Genomic DNA, 19,971 nt, shown 5'->3' on the forward strand with positions numbered 1-19,971 from the left:
CATGGGCCACAGCTTCAAGGCACTGTGCTGGGAACGCTACGTTAGGTACTCAGAAGGCAAAGCAGTTACAGTATTTGTTTAGAACACTGTGCATGCGTTCAGGGCACAACTCAACCCAAATAGGATACCTAATGTGGATTCACTGCACTATTGTTATTTACACAGGCGCAGTCCCTCTGGTTCAGTTAGCCACAGTACAGTAGTCTTTATTGTAGACACACCCAGGACCCTCGTTTCTAAAACCAGTAAGCCTCTACCACTTGAACTAAAGAAGACTCTCTATTAGTAGTTTATGACTGCCTGTCATGCTTGACCAATATTGTCTCATGATTTCCTTGTACTTCCCTATGTGTCTGTAACCATCTGTTGTCTTATACTTTACATTGTAAACTCTTTGGGGCAGAGACTGTCATTTAGTTCTGTGTTCAGGCAGTGCCTATTCAATGGGGTCTTGGTCCGTGACTGCAGCTCCTAGGAACTATGAAAATATAAACAATACTAATAATAACAACACAAACATGCATGCACAGCCCTACTTCAGCTCTATCTTCGTTCTGGTGTGTGCTCACACAATAGGGATGAGAAAAGTCTTATTTCCCAAGCTTTATTTTGCTGTGAAATGTCTTATGCCGGGCTGACTTCCACCTGCTGCAGCAGCTGCTATGACGTGGAAAACGAGGAAGTATATTCACGAGTTTTTACCTAACGCTTCTCTGATACAGTGGTTGAAGCCACAATGTTTCCCTTCCAAAATATCCACTGTCCCTTTGTGAGACCTCTAGTTCTGAGTCAGTAAGGAAGTAATTGAAAAATAGAAACAGCCTTTAAGCATTTCTGCAGGTTCACAATCTTCAAGACGCATCCCTCAGTATGCATTTAAATTAATGGGATGTAGAGGTTTCCTCAAAAAAGTACAGTGTATGTGAAATACTGGAACAAAAATCATTTCTGAAATGTCGTCTAGTTTTACCTTCCAGTCTACGTTGTTTGCACTTATTATTCTCCAGGGTAAGCCATTTTTCTTTCTTTCTTTCTTAGTAATTCGTTAAGAGCGGAATGTGTTTATACTAAATTCAGATTAGACATGTGATTCTGTTCCAAATTAAATCAAGGGGAGTTTTGCCATTGTGTTCAGTGGTTGCAGGATTGGGGCAATACTGAAGCATGTTTTAGAATGAAGTAGGAGTACTTGCTCAGAGTGTTTTAATCTATTCATTTCTGTATGTAGCTTTAGCTTATAGTCATGTTGTTCATTGCAAAAGAAATGACCTCAGTATAAGAGGATTTCAGTGTATCTGTAAAATAACCAAAGACAAGCATAATAACAAATTCATTTATTATAATAAAATATATTGTACATTTAATGTTGGAAAGTGTACTGCACTGAATTGTGTTCAGATGATAATAAGAAGCTGAAAAAACTTTTAGGATGATAGGTGCGTTATTCCTGAGTTTATATTTTTTGTGTGTTTCCAGGAGGCAAAAACAAATAACGTTGACTAGTATCAGCTGCTGAAAATTGCCCACACTTGGCATTAGGATATACTGGTAGTGGCATCTTTTCATCAAAGGATCTTAAAGCACTTTAGAAACATTACTTAATTAAGCATCACAAGGCTGCTAAGAGAGAATAACAGTTGTAAACCATTTGACAAATGGGGAAATTGTAGCATTAAGAAGCAAAGTGACTTGCCCAAGATCATACAATGAGTCAGTGGCCGAACTGGGAATAGGACCCAGGCATCCTGACTTCTAGTTTCCTGCTCTAGCCATGAGGATACATTTCTATCTTAGAATTTAGAAATCTGCATCATTTATTTCAGTATGGTGCCCAGAAACATATTGTGTTGTTCTGTAACTAAAAATGTTTTGCATGTATTATATTTCCAGTGCACAGTGATGTGACAACTGGAAATGGGATGCTGGGTAGTTCTGTTACACTTCATCGTGAGTATCCTGACATTGAACATCGTGTTCACATTACTTGGAACAAGGGAAAGACTTTGTTAAGTAGCTGGACACGTCGTACCAGTAAGTTTACTATCTTTTTTAATGGAACTGTAGCATTTTACAATACAGTGAAAGAGGGACACTATACAGTGAATGTGTGTAACAGAACTGGAAATCATGTCTACCAAAGAGTTTTTCAGCTACACAGACATGGTAGGCATAAAAGTACCATCCTAATGTCTTACTCTGTAGGGATGCATGGTGCAGACCCATCGAAGTTTGTTATGCCATATTATGTTTTTCAACTTGTTATCATATGCTCCTCACTTTAGTGTCTGCTAGTTTTGAATTTGTTTGGCCCCATGAGTGACCCAAGGTTCTTAGATGCACTCGATGATTACATTTATTAGTCATTCATAGCACCCACCCTTGGGCTAAGATTTCCAAAGCCAGAAGCCTAAAGTCAGTCTCCTACAAATTTTACTTAGGCTCTGATATAAGCAACCTGATTTTCAGAAGTGCTGAACACCTATCAGCTCCCATTGAAATCTGCTGGATGCTCAGCCCACTGATTTAGAGCTAAATTAGTTTTTGAAGTGTAATTTTAGGCATCTGTTTTTTAAAATCTTGGCCTTTCTGTCTCTAGATCATGTTTTAGAATGTGCCAGCCTATACCATGAGAAGTGTGAAAATAAATGAAAGATTTAGTTTTTTATTTTAAATTGTGGTTTGAATAAACAGCAGTTGGAATGCAAGACGCATTTGCACACTAAGTCAAGCAAGATTTCTACAGATTTACATTGAAAATTCAAAGTCTGCACTCTGCCCAAGCTCTACTGGAATGGAGTGGAGAGTTGCGGGGCTGGTTGTGACTCCCTGATTCTCAGCCACCAGGCCAAGTGCAAGCTAGTTTCTCAGGGACCTCGTGCCAGTGGAAGATTGGACATTACTGCACTCTACCCTGCCCTCCAGCCAGTCTGCCTTCACTGCACTCCTGATACACCCTCTCCCTCCTCTTTTGCCAGTAGTGGTGGGGCTGCAGGCAGCTGTATATCCTCTGCCAAAGAGACTTGCACAGGAGAAATTCTTCATTGGCCATCTCAGCTTTAAGGTTGAGCGGCACAAAGTGGCCTTAGCAGACTAGAGAAGCCGACCAAATGACATAATTGTTATTATGACATCCTCCTTCTGTGTTCAGTTATAGTGAGAATGACCCTCCTCTCTTAGGGGAGGGAGAAGTCAGAGGAGAAGTTGGTAATTTTTATTATAAAGTGGATGGATGGATGGATGGATGGATGGATGGAAGGACAGAGAGATCTTAGTTCCTTACTGCTATAGCTAACTGTCCATTTTAAGCCACGTTTTGACACACAGCTGATCTTACTATAGTCATTATGAAGCAATCTGTGTGAAATCTCATGTGGGTGATTTTATGTTAGGGTAGAATTTGGTATAAATTGGACATGGATGTTTAGCTTATATGAGTGTGCAAAATGAATTGCTTGCACTTTCTGAAAAGTTTTCCTAACTTGTTTTTATTTTTTGGCTCCTGCTATTGCAGAAATGACTTGGTCTAGAAACTCCCAATTTTTTTGGTTCTACTGGCCTCAATGATGCATCCACTAGTTATGGCGAATTTGGGTCAGAAAATGATTAAATGCCGATGATATATTAGGGACTTTGCATACTGGCTTTTATATACTTTACCAAATACCTGTATGGAGCTGTTGTCTTTTCTAAGCATGAATTTGAGCAGGATGTCTGCAGCTGCATTGGAGTTGTTCTCATTCACACATTAGGGCTAAAGGCTTCTTAAAGCTCGTATATGTGCCAAGTTCAGCTTAGTGTGCCACAGAGAGTTAGAGCTGCTTGTTTCTGACAATAGGGTAGCCAAATTCCAGGAATCCATCTCCCGAACCATGATAAACCTTAGGACCTTTTTCTGGAAAATGTTTAAATCTATTACTCTGTGTCTCCAGGGCCTAGCACAATGGGGCCCTATTCTCATTTGGTCCTTAGGTGCTGCCATAGTAAACATGATAATAATAATATGGTCCAGGTATGTTTCTTCTGTAAACAGGCTGTGCACATTTCAGTAGGAGTCTCCATTCCCAAAACAAGTCCAAGTAAATCATGCTTTCTTGGCATGACTTTGGTCAAGGAAATAGGCCGCCTCATGATTCCAAGGAAATTATCCATAGACTTAAACAACTACAGTTTCTTTATTAAAAGCAAACAGTTGGTAGGTAGGTTCCATTATCACAACACTGCTAATTAACCTGGTAATCTGTCTGTAAAATGTCTTCAAGCTAGTAAAAGATTTTAAAAGCAAATGTATATAATTTCATGCAGTGTGTAATCACCCTGAATGTAGAATGTACATTCTGTAAGCAAACGTTCTCATGCATATGTATTCTTTCTTTACTATCAGGGGCCACCGAAGAGACGCGAACTGTCAGAGGAATTGTAGAGGACTGTGTTATGCTTGATCTGCACAATTACACAAACAGGCGTATTCATGTTACCTGGAAGAAAGGCAATAAGCAAGTGGCCAAGATGAAAGGTCGGCCTGTACAGGGCTATGGAACATACAGAGAGAGATTTCGTGCATTCCCCAATGGCAGCTTGAGTGTTTGCCCCATGCAGCTGGGGGATGAGGGCCAGTACACAGCAGAAGTGTTTGATCATGATGGGGCAGGTTTGGGCCATCAAAATATTCAACTAGAGTGTAGCGGTAAGTATCAGCCCACTATGCAATGCCTGTCAGGGCCTGTAGATTATATCAATAACATGCAAATGTGAAAGTGTAGTTTTAGTATGTAGTTTTAGTATTGTTCAGGTCAGTCTGCCTTCTCTAAATTCTCCCAGCTATTTTGATTGGATTGTTGCCACTTTTTGACCTGAGTAGCTAGTCAAAGCTGGGGCCCTGTGGGTGTTGCAGTTGGGAGTAGAAATTGGTGATGGTCAGGCATTTCTTTGATGCAGTTTTGTTTATTTACAAAGAATGTATAAAGTCTTGTGTCTCTGAATGCAGAAGAAATCAAATAGCGGGAAACATCTTCTTTTGCTCCCAACACCAAGAGTGCCCTTTTCAGCCTGCACCCCTGACCCAAACACCTCTTCCCAGGTTTCTTCTAGGATCCATTACACACTTTTAGCTGCTCCTTCCGGCTGCCTCTCTCACTCCATCTATTCGTGTCTGATCTTAGTTTTCTGTGAGATCTTTCTTCACACATGCACACACACACACACACTCCTACCCATGACAATACTCAGCCTAAAGTTCACATATATCTTTTGTCTTAAGTGGGACTTATGTGTACGGGTATGTTAATTGAAGGGTGAATTCACACTGACCAATCTCAATGGAGTTTGAACTTGATCTGTAACTAGGTTTCACCCAGTTTCTAACAACATAGTATTGTTCTTCACTTGCTCTTCTAAACTGTTGTGCAATGTGGCAGTGTGGGGTGTTTCAGTGTTTGCTCTCGACGTAGTGTATAAACGACATTATGATAATTTGGGATGGAAAAGGTATAATAAATATACAGGAAAGCATTATTTTTATTTTAAGTCCATATGTACGAAACTAGGTTTAACAAACATACTCCCCAGCACTTGACTTCATTCTTCCAATTTGAAAAGATACAACAGAAAAGAGATCACTCTCAGGTAAAAGGGAACATAAGGAATGCTCTCTCCATTAAATTTAGCAGAGATGGGTTTTCCCCCTCAGGAAATAAAAGAGCACCTATTCAAGAAGTAACAGGAATTGTCGGCGGCTCCATGTTCCTACCTCTACCAGCGATGGATTGGAAAGATTTGGTCCAGATAATGTGGAAGAAAGACGGCTTGTTGGTTGCTGAGTTAAATTACTCTCAGTCGGAGTCCGATGGGAGATCCTACAGATCTCAGATCTTACCTAATGGCACACTCAGGCTGGACAGGATTCAGGAAAGTGATTGTGGACAGTATTCAGTAGAAGTGCAAGACAGAGATGGGAAGATTATATACCGGAGAATTATTGATGTGAAAGTGGGTGAGTATTTCTCAATTTAAAATGTTAGCAAAAATGGGACAGTGTTAATATTCTGTCTACTTTAAAAGCTATTTTATCCCTCAGTTAAATACGGCAATAACATTCATTCCATGTTCAAAATGTGAGCACAGAAGAACCATGTCAGAAACATTCCATAACTAGTTAACCATTAATTGATTAACAGATTCATAAAATAGAGGCTAGATCTGGGTGAAAATTTTCAGCGGAAACATTTTTGGTGAAAAATGAAGATTGGGTAACACTGAAATATTTTGTGAATTTGTGTTGATTTTGCAGAATTGTTTTGCTCAAAAAATGTTTAAAAAATTGTGAAAAAAATTGAAAGTTTTTTTTCAACATTTTTGAAACAAAATGTTTTGATTTTTTTGGTTCAAAACTACTTATTTTGAAATTTCCTTCAGTTTTAATTGTTAAACATTAAAAACATTTTTACATGCTCAAAATTGTAATAAAATGTTTTGGTCAAACAATTTGGTTCAATTTGACCTAAAATATTTTTTTCTGACACTTCAATGCACTAAACATTCTGAAAAATTTTGGTTTTGGGTTGCCTCAAAACAAAGCTTTCATTTTGATTTTTTTGTAATTGAAACACCTTTATACCAATATAAGACCTTTATGCCAATATAACTGTGCCCACATTAGTGGGGGCTGGACCTTCATACTAGTATAGTTAAAGTTGTACAAATTTTGTGTATGGAAAAGTCCTTAGAGAGGAGATGATAGAATTCTGACACTAAACTGGACCAGAGAGAAAGGAAACATTGTTTCAGGACTCTCCCTTATTCTTTCTAAAAAGATTAGCCTTCTTACCTGCCAAGAAACACTAAACTCAGTTTGGGCTGAAATTAATTATTATGAAAAGGAATTCAGATTAGGGTTAGCTTTCTCCCCCATTTGTTTTAATGCCATCAGAACCTATAGTTGCAATCAGCTAAAGCAGTGGTTCCCAAACTTTCCAGACTACTGTACTACTTTCAGAAATCTGATTTGTCTTCCATACCCCCAAGTTTCATCTCACTTAAAAACTATTTGCTTACAAAACCAGACATAAAAAATACAAAAATGTCACAGCAACTAATACTGAAAAATTGCTTACTTTCTCATTTTTACCATCATCATGTTCCTATTATGCATCTGGCGTTTAGGACAGTGACGAAGCGCCTCCACTCCTGTCTGTTTCTGACAAGTCTTTCAGTGGTTCCCCAGCTGTGCCCCAGGTTTTTCAGGTCAGCTTCCTAAAAACAAAATTTTACCATATAATTATAAAATAAATCAGTTGGAATATAAATACTGTACTTACACTTCAGTGTACAGTATATAGGGCAGTATAAACAAGTCCATGTCTGTATGAAATTTTAGTTTGTACTGACTTCGCTAGTGCTTTTTATGTAGCCTGTTGTAAAACTAGGCAAATATCTAGTATCCCCTGGAAGACCTCAGTGTATCTCCAGGTGTATGTGTAGCTAACAGCTTTAGCTAACAACTCCCTGATTTAAATGGGAGAGAGGGGGCTCAACTGTGCAGTTCACTTCCCTAGCCTCCTTTGTCCAGGGGCAGCAAGTTGTATGGACCCGTGATGCCCGGGCTCCAACAAATTCAGAGCCCGGTGGGCCCAGCTCCACCAATGTTTGGGGCTGGGTCTCTCCCCCGGCCCTGCCTGCCGCCCCCGCACGCCTCCCCCAGAGTGTCCCCTGACCCCACCTGCTGCCCCCGCACGCCTCCCCCACAGTGACCCCTGGCCCCGCCTGCTGCCCCCGCATGCCTCCCCCGAGCTTCCCCACCTGCCCTGGGCAGTGGGCGGCTCCTCCTGCAGCTCCACGCTGCACTCCTTATCCAGGTGCTACTGCGGCTGGCTACAAGGGAGCGGTGCCGGGGGCAGGCTGAGGCGGCTACTGCACCTGCGGAGGGAGGAGGGGAGGAGGCGCATGGCAGCCGCTCCTCCCGCCCTGGCAGGCAACTCCTGAGCAGCAGCCTGGGGAGGGTTGGGTGAGTGTTGGGCTGGGGGAACTGGGGAGGACCCTCCTGCGGAACTCACTGCTGCCGGCGGGGAGAGGGCTGGGGGGGAATCTTCTTCTCTGGCCCCCTGCCCAAGCCCAGAGCCCGCATCCCTCCCGAACCCAAACTTCTGCCCAGAGCCTGCACCCAACCTGCCTCCCAGAGCCTTAGGCAGGTGTGTGGGGCGGGGGCGGGACTTGGACCCGTTCTGGGCACCACCAAAATTATACAAACCTGCTGCTCCTGAGTCCCTGTCTTCCTGTAATCGGCATCTTACACTGTTATTTTGCTGTGCGGATAAGACCCCCTAACCATGCCAGTATACATGCATTGGCCTTTCTCCTCCTTGTTCTCTGTGCAGTAGGAAATCCCAGAGTGCATTGCCCAGGTGCTGTTACTGCCACTCTTTGTGCATGTCCTTCAATCATTCTGTCTCATACTGAGGCACTATGGGATAGCTGCCCAGATTTTCCCAGGATGTGCAATAGGGTGACCAGATAGCAAGTGTGAAAAATTGGGATGGGGGTGGAGGGTAATAGGAGCCTATGTAAGTAAAAGCCCCAAATATCAGGACTGTCCCTATAAAATTGGGACATCTGGTCACCCTAATGTGCAAAGACAGTCAGCATGATAGGTATGGACTCACAAATTCGGTTGGTGTATGGTTGTGTTGTGAAAATAGCTGCTGTGTAGATGTAGTTCACCAACTGAACAGAAAAATGATTGTATTTGTCACTTGATCAAGGCCCTTACGCAGATCCAGAATAGTTTGCTTTTTTGTTGACGCTATCACCTTTCATTTTCAGACAGTAATAACCACAGCAACCAAACAGTTTGATTTCAGGTACTGTACATACAGTTGATACTCAGGCATTTTCAGACTGCACCAAACTTTTACAAAACGCGTGATTGCCAGGGGAGGGAGAAGTCAGAGGAGAAGTTGGTAATTTTTATTATAAAGTGGATGGATGGATGGATGGATGGATGGATGGAAGGACAGAGAGATCTTAGTTCCTTACTGCTATAGCTAACTGTCCATTTTAAGCCACGTTTTGACACACAGCTGATCTTACTATAGTCATTATGAAGCAATCTGTGTGAAATCTCATGTGGGTGATTTTATGTTAGGGTAGAATTTGGTATAAATTGGACATGGATGTTTAGCTTATATGAGTGTGCAAAATGAATTGCTTGCACTTTCTGAAAAGTTTTCCTAACTTGTTTTTATTTTTTGGCTCCTGCTATTGCAGAAATGACTTGGTCTAGAAACTCCCAATTTTTTTGGTTCTACTGGCCTCAATGATGCATCCACTAGTTATGGCGAATTTGGGTCAGAAAATGATTAAATGCCGATGATATATTAGGGACTTTGCATACTGGCTTTTATATACTTTACCAAATACCTGTATGGAGCTGTTGTCTTTTCTAAGCATGAATTTGAGCAGGATGTCTGCAGCTGCATTGGAGTTGTTCTCATTCACACATTAGGGCTAAAGGCTTCTTAAAGCTCATATCTGTGCCAAGTTCAGCTTAGTGTGCCACAGAGAGTTAGAGCTGCTTGTTTCTGACAATAGGGTAGCCAAATTCCAGGAATCCATCCCCCGAACCATGATAAACCTTAGGACCTTTTTCTGGAAAATGTTTAAATCTATTACTCTGTGTCTCCAGGGCCTAGCACAATGGGGCCCTATTCTCATTTGGTCCTTAGGTGCTGCCATAGTAAACATGATAATAATAATATGGTCCAGGTATGTTTCTTCTGTAAACAGGCTGTGCACATTTCAGTAGGAGTCTCCATTCCCAAAACAAGTCCAAGTAAATCATGCTTTCTTGGCATGACTTTGGTCAAGGAAATAGGCCTCCTCATGATTCCAAGGAAATTATCCATAGACTTAAACAACTACAGTTTCTTTATTAAAAGCAAACAGTTGGTAGGTAGGTTCCATTATCACAACACTGCTAATTAACCTGGGAATCTGTCTGTAAAATGTCTTCAAGCTAGTAAAAGATTTTAAAAGCAAATGTATATAATTTCATGCAGTGTGTAATCACCCTGAATGTAAAATGTACATTCTGTAAGCAAACGTTCTCATGCATATGTATTCTTTCTTTACTATCAGGGGCCACCGAAGAGACGCGAACTGTCAGAGGAATTGTAGAGGACTGTGTTATGCTTGATCTGCACAATTACACAAACAGGCGTATTCATGTTACCTGGAAGAAAGGCAATAAGCAAGTGGCCAAGATGAAAGGTCAGCCTGTACAGGGCTCTGGAACATACAGAGAGAGATTTCGTGCATTCCCCAATGGCAGCTTGAGTGTTTGCCCCATGCAGCTGGGGGATGAGGGCCAGTACACAGCAGAAGTGTTTGATCATGATGGGGCAGGTTTGGGCCATCAAAATATTCAACTAGAGTGTAGCGGTAAGTATCAGCCCACTATGCAATGCCTGTCAGGGCCTGTAGATTATATCAATAACATGCAAATGTGAAAGTGTAGTTTTAGTATGTAGTTTTAGTATTGTTCAGGTCAGTCTGCCTTCTCTAAATTCTCCCAGCTATTTTGATTGGATTGTTGCCACTTTTTGACCTGAGTAGCTAGTCAAAGCGGGGGCCCTGTGGGTGTTGCAGTTGGGAGTAGAAATTGGTGATGGTCAGGCATTTCTTTGATGCAGTTTTGTTTATTTACAAAGAATGTATAAAGTCTTGTGTCTCTGAATGCAGAAGAAATCAAATAGCGGGAAACATCTTCTTTTGCTCCCAACACCAAGAGTGCCCTTTTCAGCCTGCACCCCTGACCCAAACACCTCTTCCCAGGTTTCTTCTAGGATCCATTACACACTTTTAGCTGCTCCTTCCGGCTGCCTCTCTCACTCCATCTATTCGTGTCTGATCTTAGTTTTCTGTGAGATCTTTCTTCACACATGCACACACACACACACACTCCTACCCATGACAATACTCAGCCTAAAGTTCACATATATCTTTTGTCTTAAGTGGGACTTATGTGTACGGGTATGTTAATTGAAGGGTGAATTCACACTGACCAATCTCAATGGAGTTTGAACTTGATCTGTAACTAGGTTTCACCCAGTTTCTAACAACATAGTATTGTTCTTCACTTGCTCTTCTAAACTGTTGTGCAATGTGGCAGTGTGGGGTGTTTCAGTGTTTGCTCTCGACGTAGTGTATAAACGACATTATGATAATTTGGGATGGAAAAGGTATAATAAATATACAGGAAAGCATTATTTTTATTTTAAGTCCATATGTACGAAACTAGGTTTAACAAACATACTCCCCAGCACTTGACTTCATTCTTCCAATTTGAAAAGATACAACAGAAAAGAGATCACTCTCAGGTAAAAGGGAACATAAGGAATGCTCTCTCCATTAAATTTAGCAGAGATGGGTTTTCCCCCTCAGGAAATAAAAGAGCACCTATTCAAGAAGTAACAGGAATTGTCGGCGGCTCCATGTTCCTACCTCTACCAGCGATGGATTGGAAAGATTTGGTCCAGATAATGTGGAAGAAAGACGGCTTGTTGGTTGCTGAGTTAAATTACTCTCAGTCGGAGTCCGATGGGAGATCCTACAGATCTCAGATCTTACCTAATGGCACACTCAGGCTGGACAGGATTCAGGAAAGTGATTGTGGACAGTATTCAGTAGAAGTGCAAGACAGAGATGGGAAGATTATATACCGGAGAATTATTGATGTGAAAGTGGGTGAGTATTTCTCAATTTAAAATGTTAGCAAAAATGGGACAGTGTTAATATTCTGTCTACTTTAAAAGCTATTTTATCCCTCAGTTAAATACGGCAATAACATTCATTCCATGTTCAAAATGTGAGCACAGAAGAACCATGTCAGAAACATTCCATAACTAGTTAACCATTAATTGATTAACAGATTCATAAAATAGAGGCTAGATCTGGGTGAAAATTTTCAGCGGAAACATTTTTGGTGAAAAATGAAGATTGGGTAACACTGAAATATTTTGTGAATTTGTGTTGATTTTGCAGGATTGTTTTGCTCAAAAAATGTTTAAAAAATTGTGAAAAAAATTGAAAGTTTTTTTTCAACATTTTTGAAACAAAATGTTTTGATTTTTTTGGTTCAAAACTACTTATTTTGAAATTTCCTTCAGTTTTAATTGTTAAACATTAAAAACATTTTTACATGCTCAAAATTGTAATAAAATGTTTTGGTCAAACAATTTGGTTCAATTTGACCTAAAATATTTTTTTCTGACACTTCAATGCACTAAACATTCTGAAAAATTTTGGTTTTGGGTTGCCTCAAAACAAAGCTTTCATTTTGATTTTTTTGTAATTGAAACACCTTTATACCAATATAAGACCTTTATGCCAATATAACTGTGCCCACATTAGTGGGGGCTGGACCTTCATACTAGTATAGTTAAAGTTGTACAAATTTTGTGTATGGAAAAGTCCTTAGAGAGGAGATGATAGAATTCTGACACTAAACTGGACCAGAGAGAAAGGAAACATTGTTTCAGGACTCTCCCTTATTCTTTCTAAAAAGATTAGCCTTCTTACCTGCCAAGAAACACTAAACTCAGTTTGGGCTGAAATTAATTATTATGAAAAGGAATTCAGATTAGGGTTAGCTTTCTCCCCCATTTGTTTTAATGCCATCAGAACCTATAGTTGCAATCAGCTAAAGCAGTGGTTCCCAACCTTTCCAGACTATTGTACTACTTTCACAAATCTGATTTGTCTTCCGTACCCCCAAGTTTCATCTCACTTAAAAACTATTTGCTTATCAGACATAAAAAATACAAAAATGTCACAGCAACTAATACTGAAAAATTGCTTACTTTCTCATTTTTACCATCATCATGTTCCTATTATGCATCTGGCGTTTAGGACAGTGACGAAGCGCCTCCACTCCTGTCTGTTTCTGACAAGTCTTTCAGTGGTTCCCCAGCTGTGCCCCAGGTTTTTCAGGTCAGCTTCCTAAAAACAAAATTTTACCATATAATTATAAAATAAATCAGTTGGAATATAAATACTGTACTTACACTTCAGTGTACAGTATATAGGGCAGTATAAACAAGTCATTGTCTGTATGAAATTTTAGTTTGTACTGACTGCGCTAGTGCTTTTTATGTAGCCTGTTGTAAAACTAGGCAAATATCTAGTATCCCCTGGAAGACCTCAGTGTATCTCCAGGTGTATGTGTAGCTAACAGCTTTAGCTAACAGCTCCCTGATTTAAATGGGAGAGAGGGGGCTCAACTGTGCAGCTCACTTCCCTAGCCTCCTTTGTCCAGGGGCAGCAAGTTGTATGGACCCGTGATGCCCGGGCTCCAACAAATTCAGAGCCCGGTGGGCCCAGCTCCACCAATGTTTGGGGCTGGGTCTCTCCCCCGGCCCTGCCTGCCGCCCCCGCACGCCTCCCCCAGAGTGTCCCCTGACCCCACCTGCTGCCCCCGCACGCCTCCCCCACAGTGACCCCTGGCCCCGCCTGCTGCCCCCGCATGCCTCCCCCGAGCTTCCCCACCTGCCCTGGGCAGTGGGCGGCTCCTCCTGCAGCTCCACGCTGCACTCCTTATCCAGGTGCTACTGCGGCTGGCTACAAGGGAGCGGTGCCGGGGGCAGGCTGAGGCGGCTACTGCACCTGCGGAGGGAGGAGGGGAGGAGGCGCATGGCAGCCGCTCCTCCCGCCCTGGCAGGCAACTCCTGAGCAGCAGCCTGGGGAGGGTTGGGTGAGTGTTGGGCTGGGGGAACTGGGGAGGACCCTCCTGCAGAACTCACTGCTGCCGGCGGGGAGAGGGCTGGGGGGGAGTCTTCTTCTCTGGCCCCCTGCCCAAGCCCAGAGCCCGCATCCCTCCCGAACCCAAACTTCTGCCCAGAGCCTGCACCCAACCTGCCTCCCAGAGCCTTAGGCAGGTGTGTGGGGCGGGGGCGGGACTTGGACCCGTTCTGGGCACCACCAAAATTATACAAACCTGCTGCTCCTGAGTCCCTGTCTTCCTGTAATCGGCATCTTACACTGTTATTTTGCTGTGCGGATAAGACCCCCTAACCATGCCAGTATACATGCATTGGCCTTTCTCCTCCTTGTTCTCTGTGCAGTAGGAAATCCCAGAGTGCATTGCCCAGGTGCTGTTACTGCCACTCTTTGTGCATGTCCTTCAATCATTCTGTCTCATACTGAGGCACTATGGGATAGCTGCCCAGATGTCCCCAGGATGTGCAATAGGGTGACCAGATAGCAAGTGTGAAAAATTGGGATGGGGGTGGAGGGTAATAGGAGCCTATGTAAGTAAAAGCCCCAAATATCAGGACTGTCCCTACAAAATTGGGACATCTGGTCACCCTAATGTGCAAAGACAGTCAGCATGATAGGTATGGACTCACAAATTCAGTTGGTGTATGGTTGTGTTGTGAAAATAGCTGCTGTGTAGATGTAGTTCACCAACTGAACAGAAAAATGATTGTATTTGTCACTTGATCAAGGCCCTTACGCAGATCCAGAATAGTTTGCTTTTTTGTTGACGCTATCACCTTTCATTTTCAGACAGTAATAACCACAGCAACCAAACAGTTTGATTTCAGGTACTGTACATACAGTTGATACTCAGGCATTCTCAGACTGCACCAAACTTTTACAAAACGCATGATTGCCAGCCTCTAAGTCAGCTGAGTTATACGATAATGACAAAAATCTTTAATGCAGGAGAAAGGTGAGCTAGAATAACTTCTATCATTGGACTGAATTCATTCTTGTCATGGCTCCACTAGAGTTACACCAACGTGGAATATGACCCAGTTTCTTTAAAGAAGGGGTGGGCCAACTATGGTCTGCAGGCCAGATCCGGCCCACGAGCCATTTTAAACTGGCCTGCGAGCCGCACCACTTGGCTCGGCCCTGCTCCGGCACTTTGGCTGGGGTGCTGGGTCGGGGTCGCACAATGCGGCTCTGCCCTGCTCCAGCCGGGGCGCTGGGTTGGGGCCACACCACGCTGCTCCCAGAAGCCATGGCATGGCCCCATTCCGGCTCTTATGCGCTCCAATGGGAGCTGCAAGGGGATGCCTGCGGATGGGGCAGCGTGCAGAGCCTCCTGGCCGCACCTCCGCATAGGAGCTGGAGAAGGGATATGCCACTGCTTCCGGGAGCCGCTTGAGATAAGTGCCGCACGGAGCCTGCATTCCCTCAGCCCACTGTCCCAGCCCGGTTTCCCCTCCCACTCTCCAACCCCCTTGATCCTTGCCCGGAGCACCCTCCTGCACCCCAAACCTCTCATCCCCAGCCCCATCCCAGAACCTAGACCCCCTCCTGCACCCCAACCCCAATTCTGTGAGCATTCATGGCCCGCAATACAATTTCTATTCTCCAATGTGGCCCTCGGGCCAAAAAGTTTGCCCACCCCTGCTTTAAAGTAATGTTCTAGTCAGATCCTCTTCTTGTCCAGTGATTCAGCGCCGTGTCCTTTTACGTCACATGTTGACTTCATACAGACCAAAACAAGGTTGTTTCTCCTCGTAGCTCCTCAGGGGTAAGCCAAGCTACAGTACAGAGAGCTGGAGCCTATACTGCCTCACAAATCTTCAGCAGAATCACCAGCTTGCGTCTGACCACAAAACCTTTATTTCTGGTCATGTTGTGTGAGGCAGAAGGAGCACAGCTGGATCATCAGATACTGTGCTGGGTTTGCAATGCCAGCTGTTAGGAAAACTCATCTTTGGCTTATAAACTGGGCCACTTTAATTTGCAGACCCTGAGAAAAAAAATAGGGAATCCCACAGTTTTGTTTCATAAGGTCACTTTTCTGACTTGACTGCACTTGAAGGGAAGTCAGAAAAACAGAAAAGATAAATAAAGCCTTGTTGTACAGTTGGTTAGTATATGATCTTTTTATACTGTCTGTATATGAGAGGAAATTACAAAAAGAACCATGTGTAATGCTAACAGAATGGGGCAGAAGGAATTTTAAGTCAATTATTTTTTTTCACCATTGTATTTTCATTTTAGAACAAGAGACGGTGGCCTCACCAGTTGTCTCACATTTACTGTTATTCATCATAGTGGGAGTGCTTGTTGCTGTATTCATTATTGTGTTGGGTTCACTTATATGGCATTTTGGAAAGTGCAAACACAGACCAGGTAAGGATTCCCTCTTCAACTCTGTAACAGAATGGGGTAAAACCATTGTCACTAAAAATCAGTATGTAGGGACAGTCCATCCTACATTGTAGTTCCTAATTTATTTTTTGGCTTGCTCTTTTTACCTAAGGGCCAGATTTTTAAAGGTGTTCAGTTGCTTAACTTCCATTGATTTTCTGTGGGAGTTAGGTGCCTAAATAACTAAAAATCTGGCCCTAACACCTTAACTGTACCAGGAAGTTGCTGCCATCTAATAGGCTGTGGAATTTGGATTGCTTCAAAATGCAATCTCAGTCGTGAGACTAGGATTTGGAAGAATGGAATATAATGACCTGAGATAGAATTTGGCCACGATACCATGATGAGAACACTCTGACTTTTGTTAAACGAGCCCGGGATTTATAAAGGTCTGAAGTGTCCAGGACTTCAGTTTTGTCTCTCATTTAAGAGTTGTATCTCAAGCAGAAAAGTATCTCTGGCTCTGGCCTGAAGTGGGTCAGTAGTGACTCTAGGTGCCACCTGGGTCCTGTCTACATTACAGAACATTACCATGTTTGAACACTGTTATGAAAAGCTGAATTTGCTGATCTGATGCTGACCAGTGATTGTAGACTAAGACAAATTACATTCAGTGATGAGTGGAAGGAGGACCAGTCCTTAATCCCCGCTAGTTGACACAGGACTGAACACGATTTGTCCCAGTCTACACTGGCCTCTAAGTCATCGTCAGCATTGTGTCAGCTAACTCTGTCCCTCAGACCCTTATTCAGCCATTGTAACACTTTGTAATGGGGTCGTAGCCCTACTGAATCTCCAATCCTCTCTGCTGCATCTGAGTTTAGGCTGGAGATCTCCTCTCCAAGTACCGACAGACCATCTTTTAGCTCGTGAGTTTTGATAAGCGCACAGCCCTAAATGGAATAGTCATGGGCATGACTCTAGGGGATGGGAGTGAGGAGCAAATGCCTCCAAGTCTATTTGAGGGGAGATAACTTTGTCTTTGTTTCCACACCCTCCTGCCGTAAATGGGAAGAGGAGTTCAGTACATCCCAGAAAAACCTCAGTTAGGCACGTCTCCCCATCCTCCAGAAGCCATTAGTCAGCTATTGACTGGATGTGCTTTGCAGCACAGAGACAGAGGTGGTCCTGCACACAGGCAGCATGAGGAGCAACAAGTAGGCCATGCCACATCTTTCCTGCCAGCTGTGTGAGGCAGGAAGAGAGAGGAGACCAATCAGCCCTTTGCTCCCACACCCCACAGGCAAATGGAGAGAGAGAGGGAGCAGCTCACCTCAGCATAGCATACAGGAAGGGCAGAGAGGAGGAATAAAAGTAGGAATAGAAGGGGAGAGCAGTATTATTACCATCTGTAATGTCAACACACACACATTTTCAAAATAATGCACCTCTGGGAGGGGCAATGAAGAACAGATGTGGTCCACCTGCTCTATGAGGGAGGTGAGAAATTCAATGGGATGAATGGACAGGTAGTTTAGGAGTCTTTGAAATGTCTCGGAGGAGGAAGTGAGAGTGAGGGGAAATGAAAGAGCAGAATAAAAGCAGAATGATCATCCTGAAGGGACAAGTAAACAGGCAGCAACAGAGATTCAAAAGGGAGGCAAAATGGGGGAAGCAAAATGTTCTGAATGGCAGAGCGGTAAGAAATAATAGGCATAAACCATGCAGTTCAAGAGGCATTAAACTTAGCCACGTAACACATTCATTGTTTAAAGTTCATCTGCTGGGCTTCACTTTCCCAGGACTTAGATCCCAGGAGGGGTGATGGGAAGCAGGTCCCAGTAGCGTATACTAGTTTTGTCTTTCATTGAGAGTCTTTTCCAAACGTCTAGTGCTTTTCTTATTTTATTTGGGTTAAGGTCGCATGACAAACCTAAGCTTCCGGCATGTGACTTTGGGCCGAAGCGGCTATAATGAGGACCACGTGGAATGTGGAGAGGGAGACACGAGCAGCCCTGACCAAGGCGAGTATCCCGGCAGCCGGAGAATGGTTCTGGGACCAGAAGGGTAAAGACTCTGCTGACAACGTGATGTATTTGATACCACTGGCTGTGTTTGAAGCAGAGCCCAGAGAGGGGAGGAATTCTTAACCATGAAAGCAACTAGTATCACAGCAGTTACCTAACACAAGCCCTTAGGGATGGTAGCAGGGTAGTCACACAAACACCGATGGGCCTTATGTGATACCAGCACTGAGCCCTAGTACCACGGAGGTTGGCTGGCTCCATGTGCCTCCCCCTGTACACAGTTCCCCTCAGTGGTCCCAGTGTTAGGGCTGTTATAACAGGCCCTTTCTGCCCTTCACATCAAGCTCCCCATGGGGTAGGATTGCTAATAACAACAGAGTGCTATAGATTAGTACTGTGACACTTGATGCAGGCTTTTGGCCCTCCCAGCCCTGGTTTTTCAATATCTTTCCCAGGGTGGGTTGACTCCTATGCCTGATAAGTTTGCAGTGGGTGAGTTTCTTCCGGGCTATCAAGAGAATTGCTGGCAGTGGTACTGCAGCCATACGCACGTTACATACAGTACATACTATTGGCAGTGGCCAGGAGGAACAGCGCTGGCTGCCCCACTGCCAACGCAGGCTTGGAGCGAGTGACATTGTGACCTGGTGCACAGGGGTCACAGCGCCAAACCGGAGCCGCACCGCAACTGCCATGCACCTGGTCACAACGCCACTCGCTCAGTTTTGGCCCCACAGCTCCCCGTCACAATGGAAGGTGGGTGGGGCCAAACCTGAGTAAGTGGTGGGGCATCCAGCACCGCTCCTTCTCACCGCTGCTGTGGGTCTGGCTTCTGTACTAGGGATCCCCCCACGGGCCTGCCCAGCTCACCCCACTTCCGGCAGCCTATGTCTCCCCCAGGCTGGAAAGGTGGGGCTGAGAATGGCACAGATTCAGCGGGCAAGGTGCTGGGGCCAGTGGCTTCAGTGGGGATGACTCCACAGGTATTGATGGCGTATACCATGGGAAAAGTTTCTCTTCTCTTTAGCTCTATTCGGTCACCCTTCTCTCCTTCCTTTATCCTCCCCTCCATTAAAAAGACCTATCTTGAAAAGGCTCATTGCACTGAGAAGGACCATTCCTCCTTCTGCTTCAGAGCCAAGTCTGCTCCTGACCTATTATGCTGTGTTTCTCACAAATAGCACCTCCATCAGCATTGCAAGAGCACAGACAGCTCCCCCCAAAACCATCAGCTGGAATCAGAGGGACCACAGAGATTTTTCAAAAACAGTTAAAAATGTTATTTCTAATATGTGTCCCTTAGGAGCTATAGGGCCTTTGCTATGGGTGCAACTCAGTTCCAGCAGGTGCAAACTGAACAGTGCAAAACCAAGAGAAACAACACATTCACCCAGGTTACTCAAGTGAAGTAACTGCATTCCACCAGCCCCTCTGCTCACACACTCTGTAACAGCAGGGACTGCAGAGCACAGTGAATAGAGCTCTGTGGAGCTCAGCTGTTCCACTTTGTAGGAAGTGGCTGAACTGTTGGTTTCGGTTCACATGGGTTCACATGCCCATGAATTTTGAGATCTACTGAACCCAAATCTGAAAGCAAAACTCAACCAGAGCTCCAGAAACCTCCTGAATTGTGCTTGGCTTCAGGTTGTAACAATGGGACTCTACTGAGTTTTGCTTGGTTTCCACGCCAAACAATAAATCTCTCCTTGGTGCCTGGAACTCAGTCCAAATTCGTTGAAATGCCTAGGATTCTCTGCAAGCCAGGCCTGTGTTTTGAGTCTGTAACAAAACCTTGCCACCAGCTCTAATGGTGGCATCAGGGGAAGTAACCTCCTGAATGGAG

General features: G+C 43.7%; 1 protein-coding gene across 1 annotated transcript in view; it reads left to right on the forward strand.

The window, feature by feature from the left end:
- Positions 1-19,971, forward strand: part of LOC135982529 (uncharacterized) — a 38,710-nt gene that overhangs the window by 12,104 nt on the left and 6,635 nt on the right. The window contains exons 2-8 of the mRNA XM_065589567.1: positions 1,891-2,031; positions 4,382-4,684; positions 5,687-5,989; positions 10,129-10,431; positions 11,434-11,736; positions 16,012-16,143; positions 18,021-18,125. Coding sequence (XP_065445639.1) covers positions 1,920-2,031; positions 4,382-4,684; positions 5,687-5,989; positions 10,129-10,431; positions 11,434-11,736; positions 16,012-16,143; positions 18,021-18,125 — 1,561 coding nt within the window. The 5' untranslated portion in view covers positions 1,891-1,919. The remainder of the gene's footprint in view (positions 1-1,890; positions 2,032-4,381; positions 4,685-5,686; positions 5,990-10,128; positions 10,432-11,433; positions 11,737-16,011; positions 16,144-18,020; positions 18,126-19,971) is intronic.

The sequence above is a fragment of the Chrysemys picta genome, chromosome 1 (assembly GCF_011386835.1).
Source record: "Chrysemys picta bellii isolate R12L10 chromosome 1, ASM1138683v2, whole genome shotgun sequence".
NCBI classification, from domain to species: Eukaryota; Metazoa; Chordata; order Testudines; family Emydidae; genus Chrysemys; species Chrysemys picta.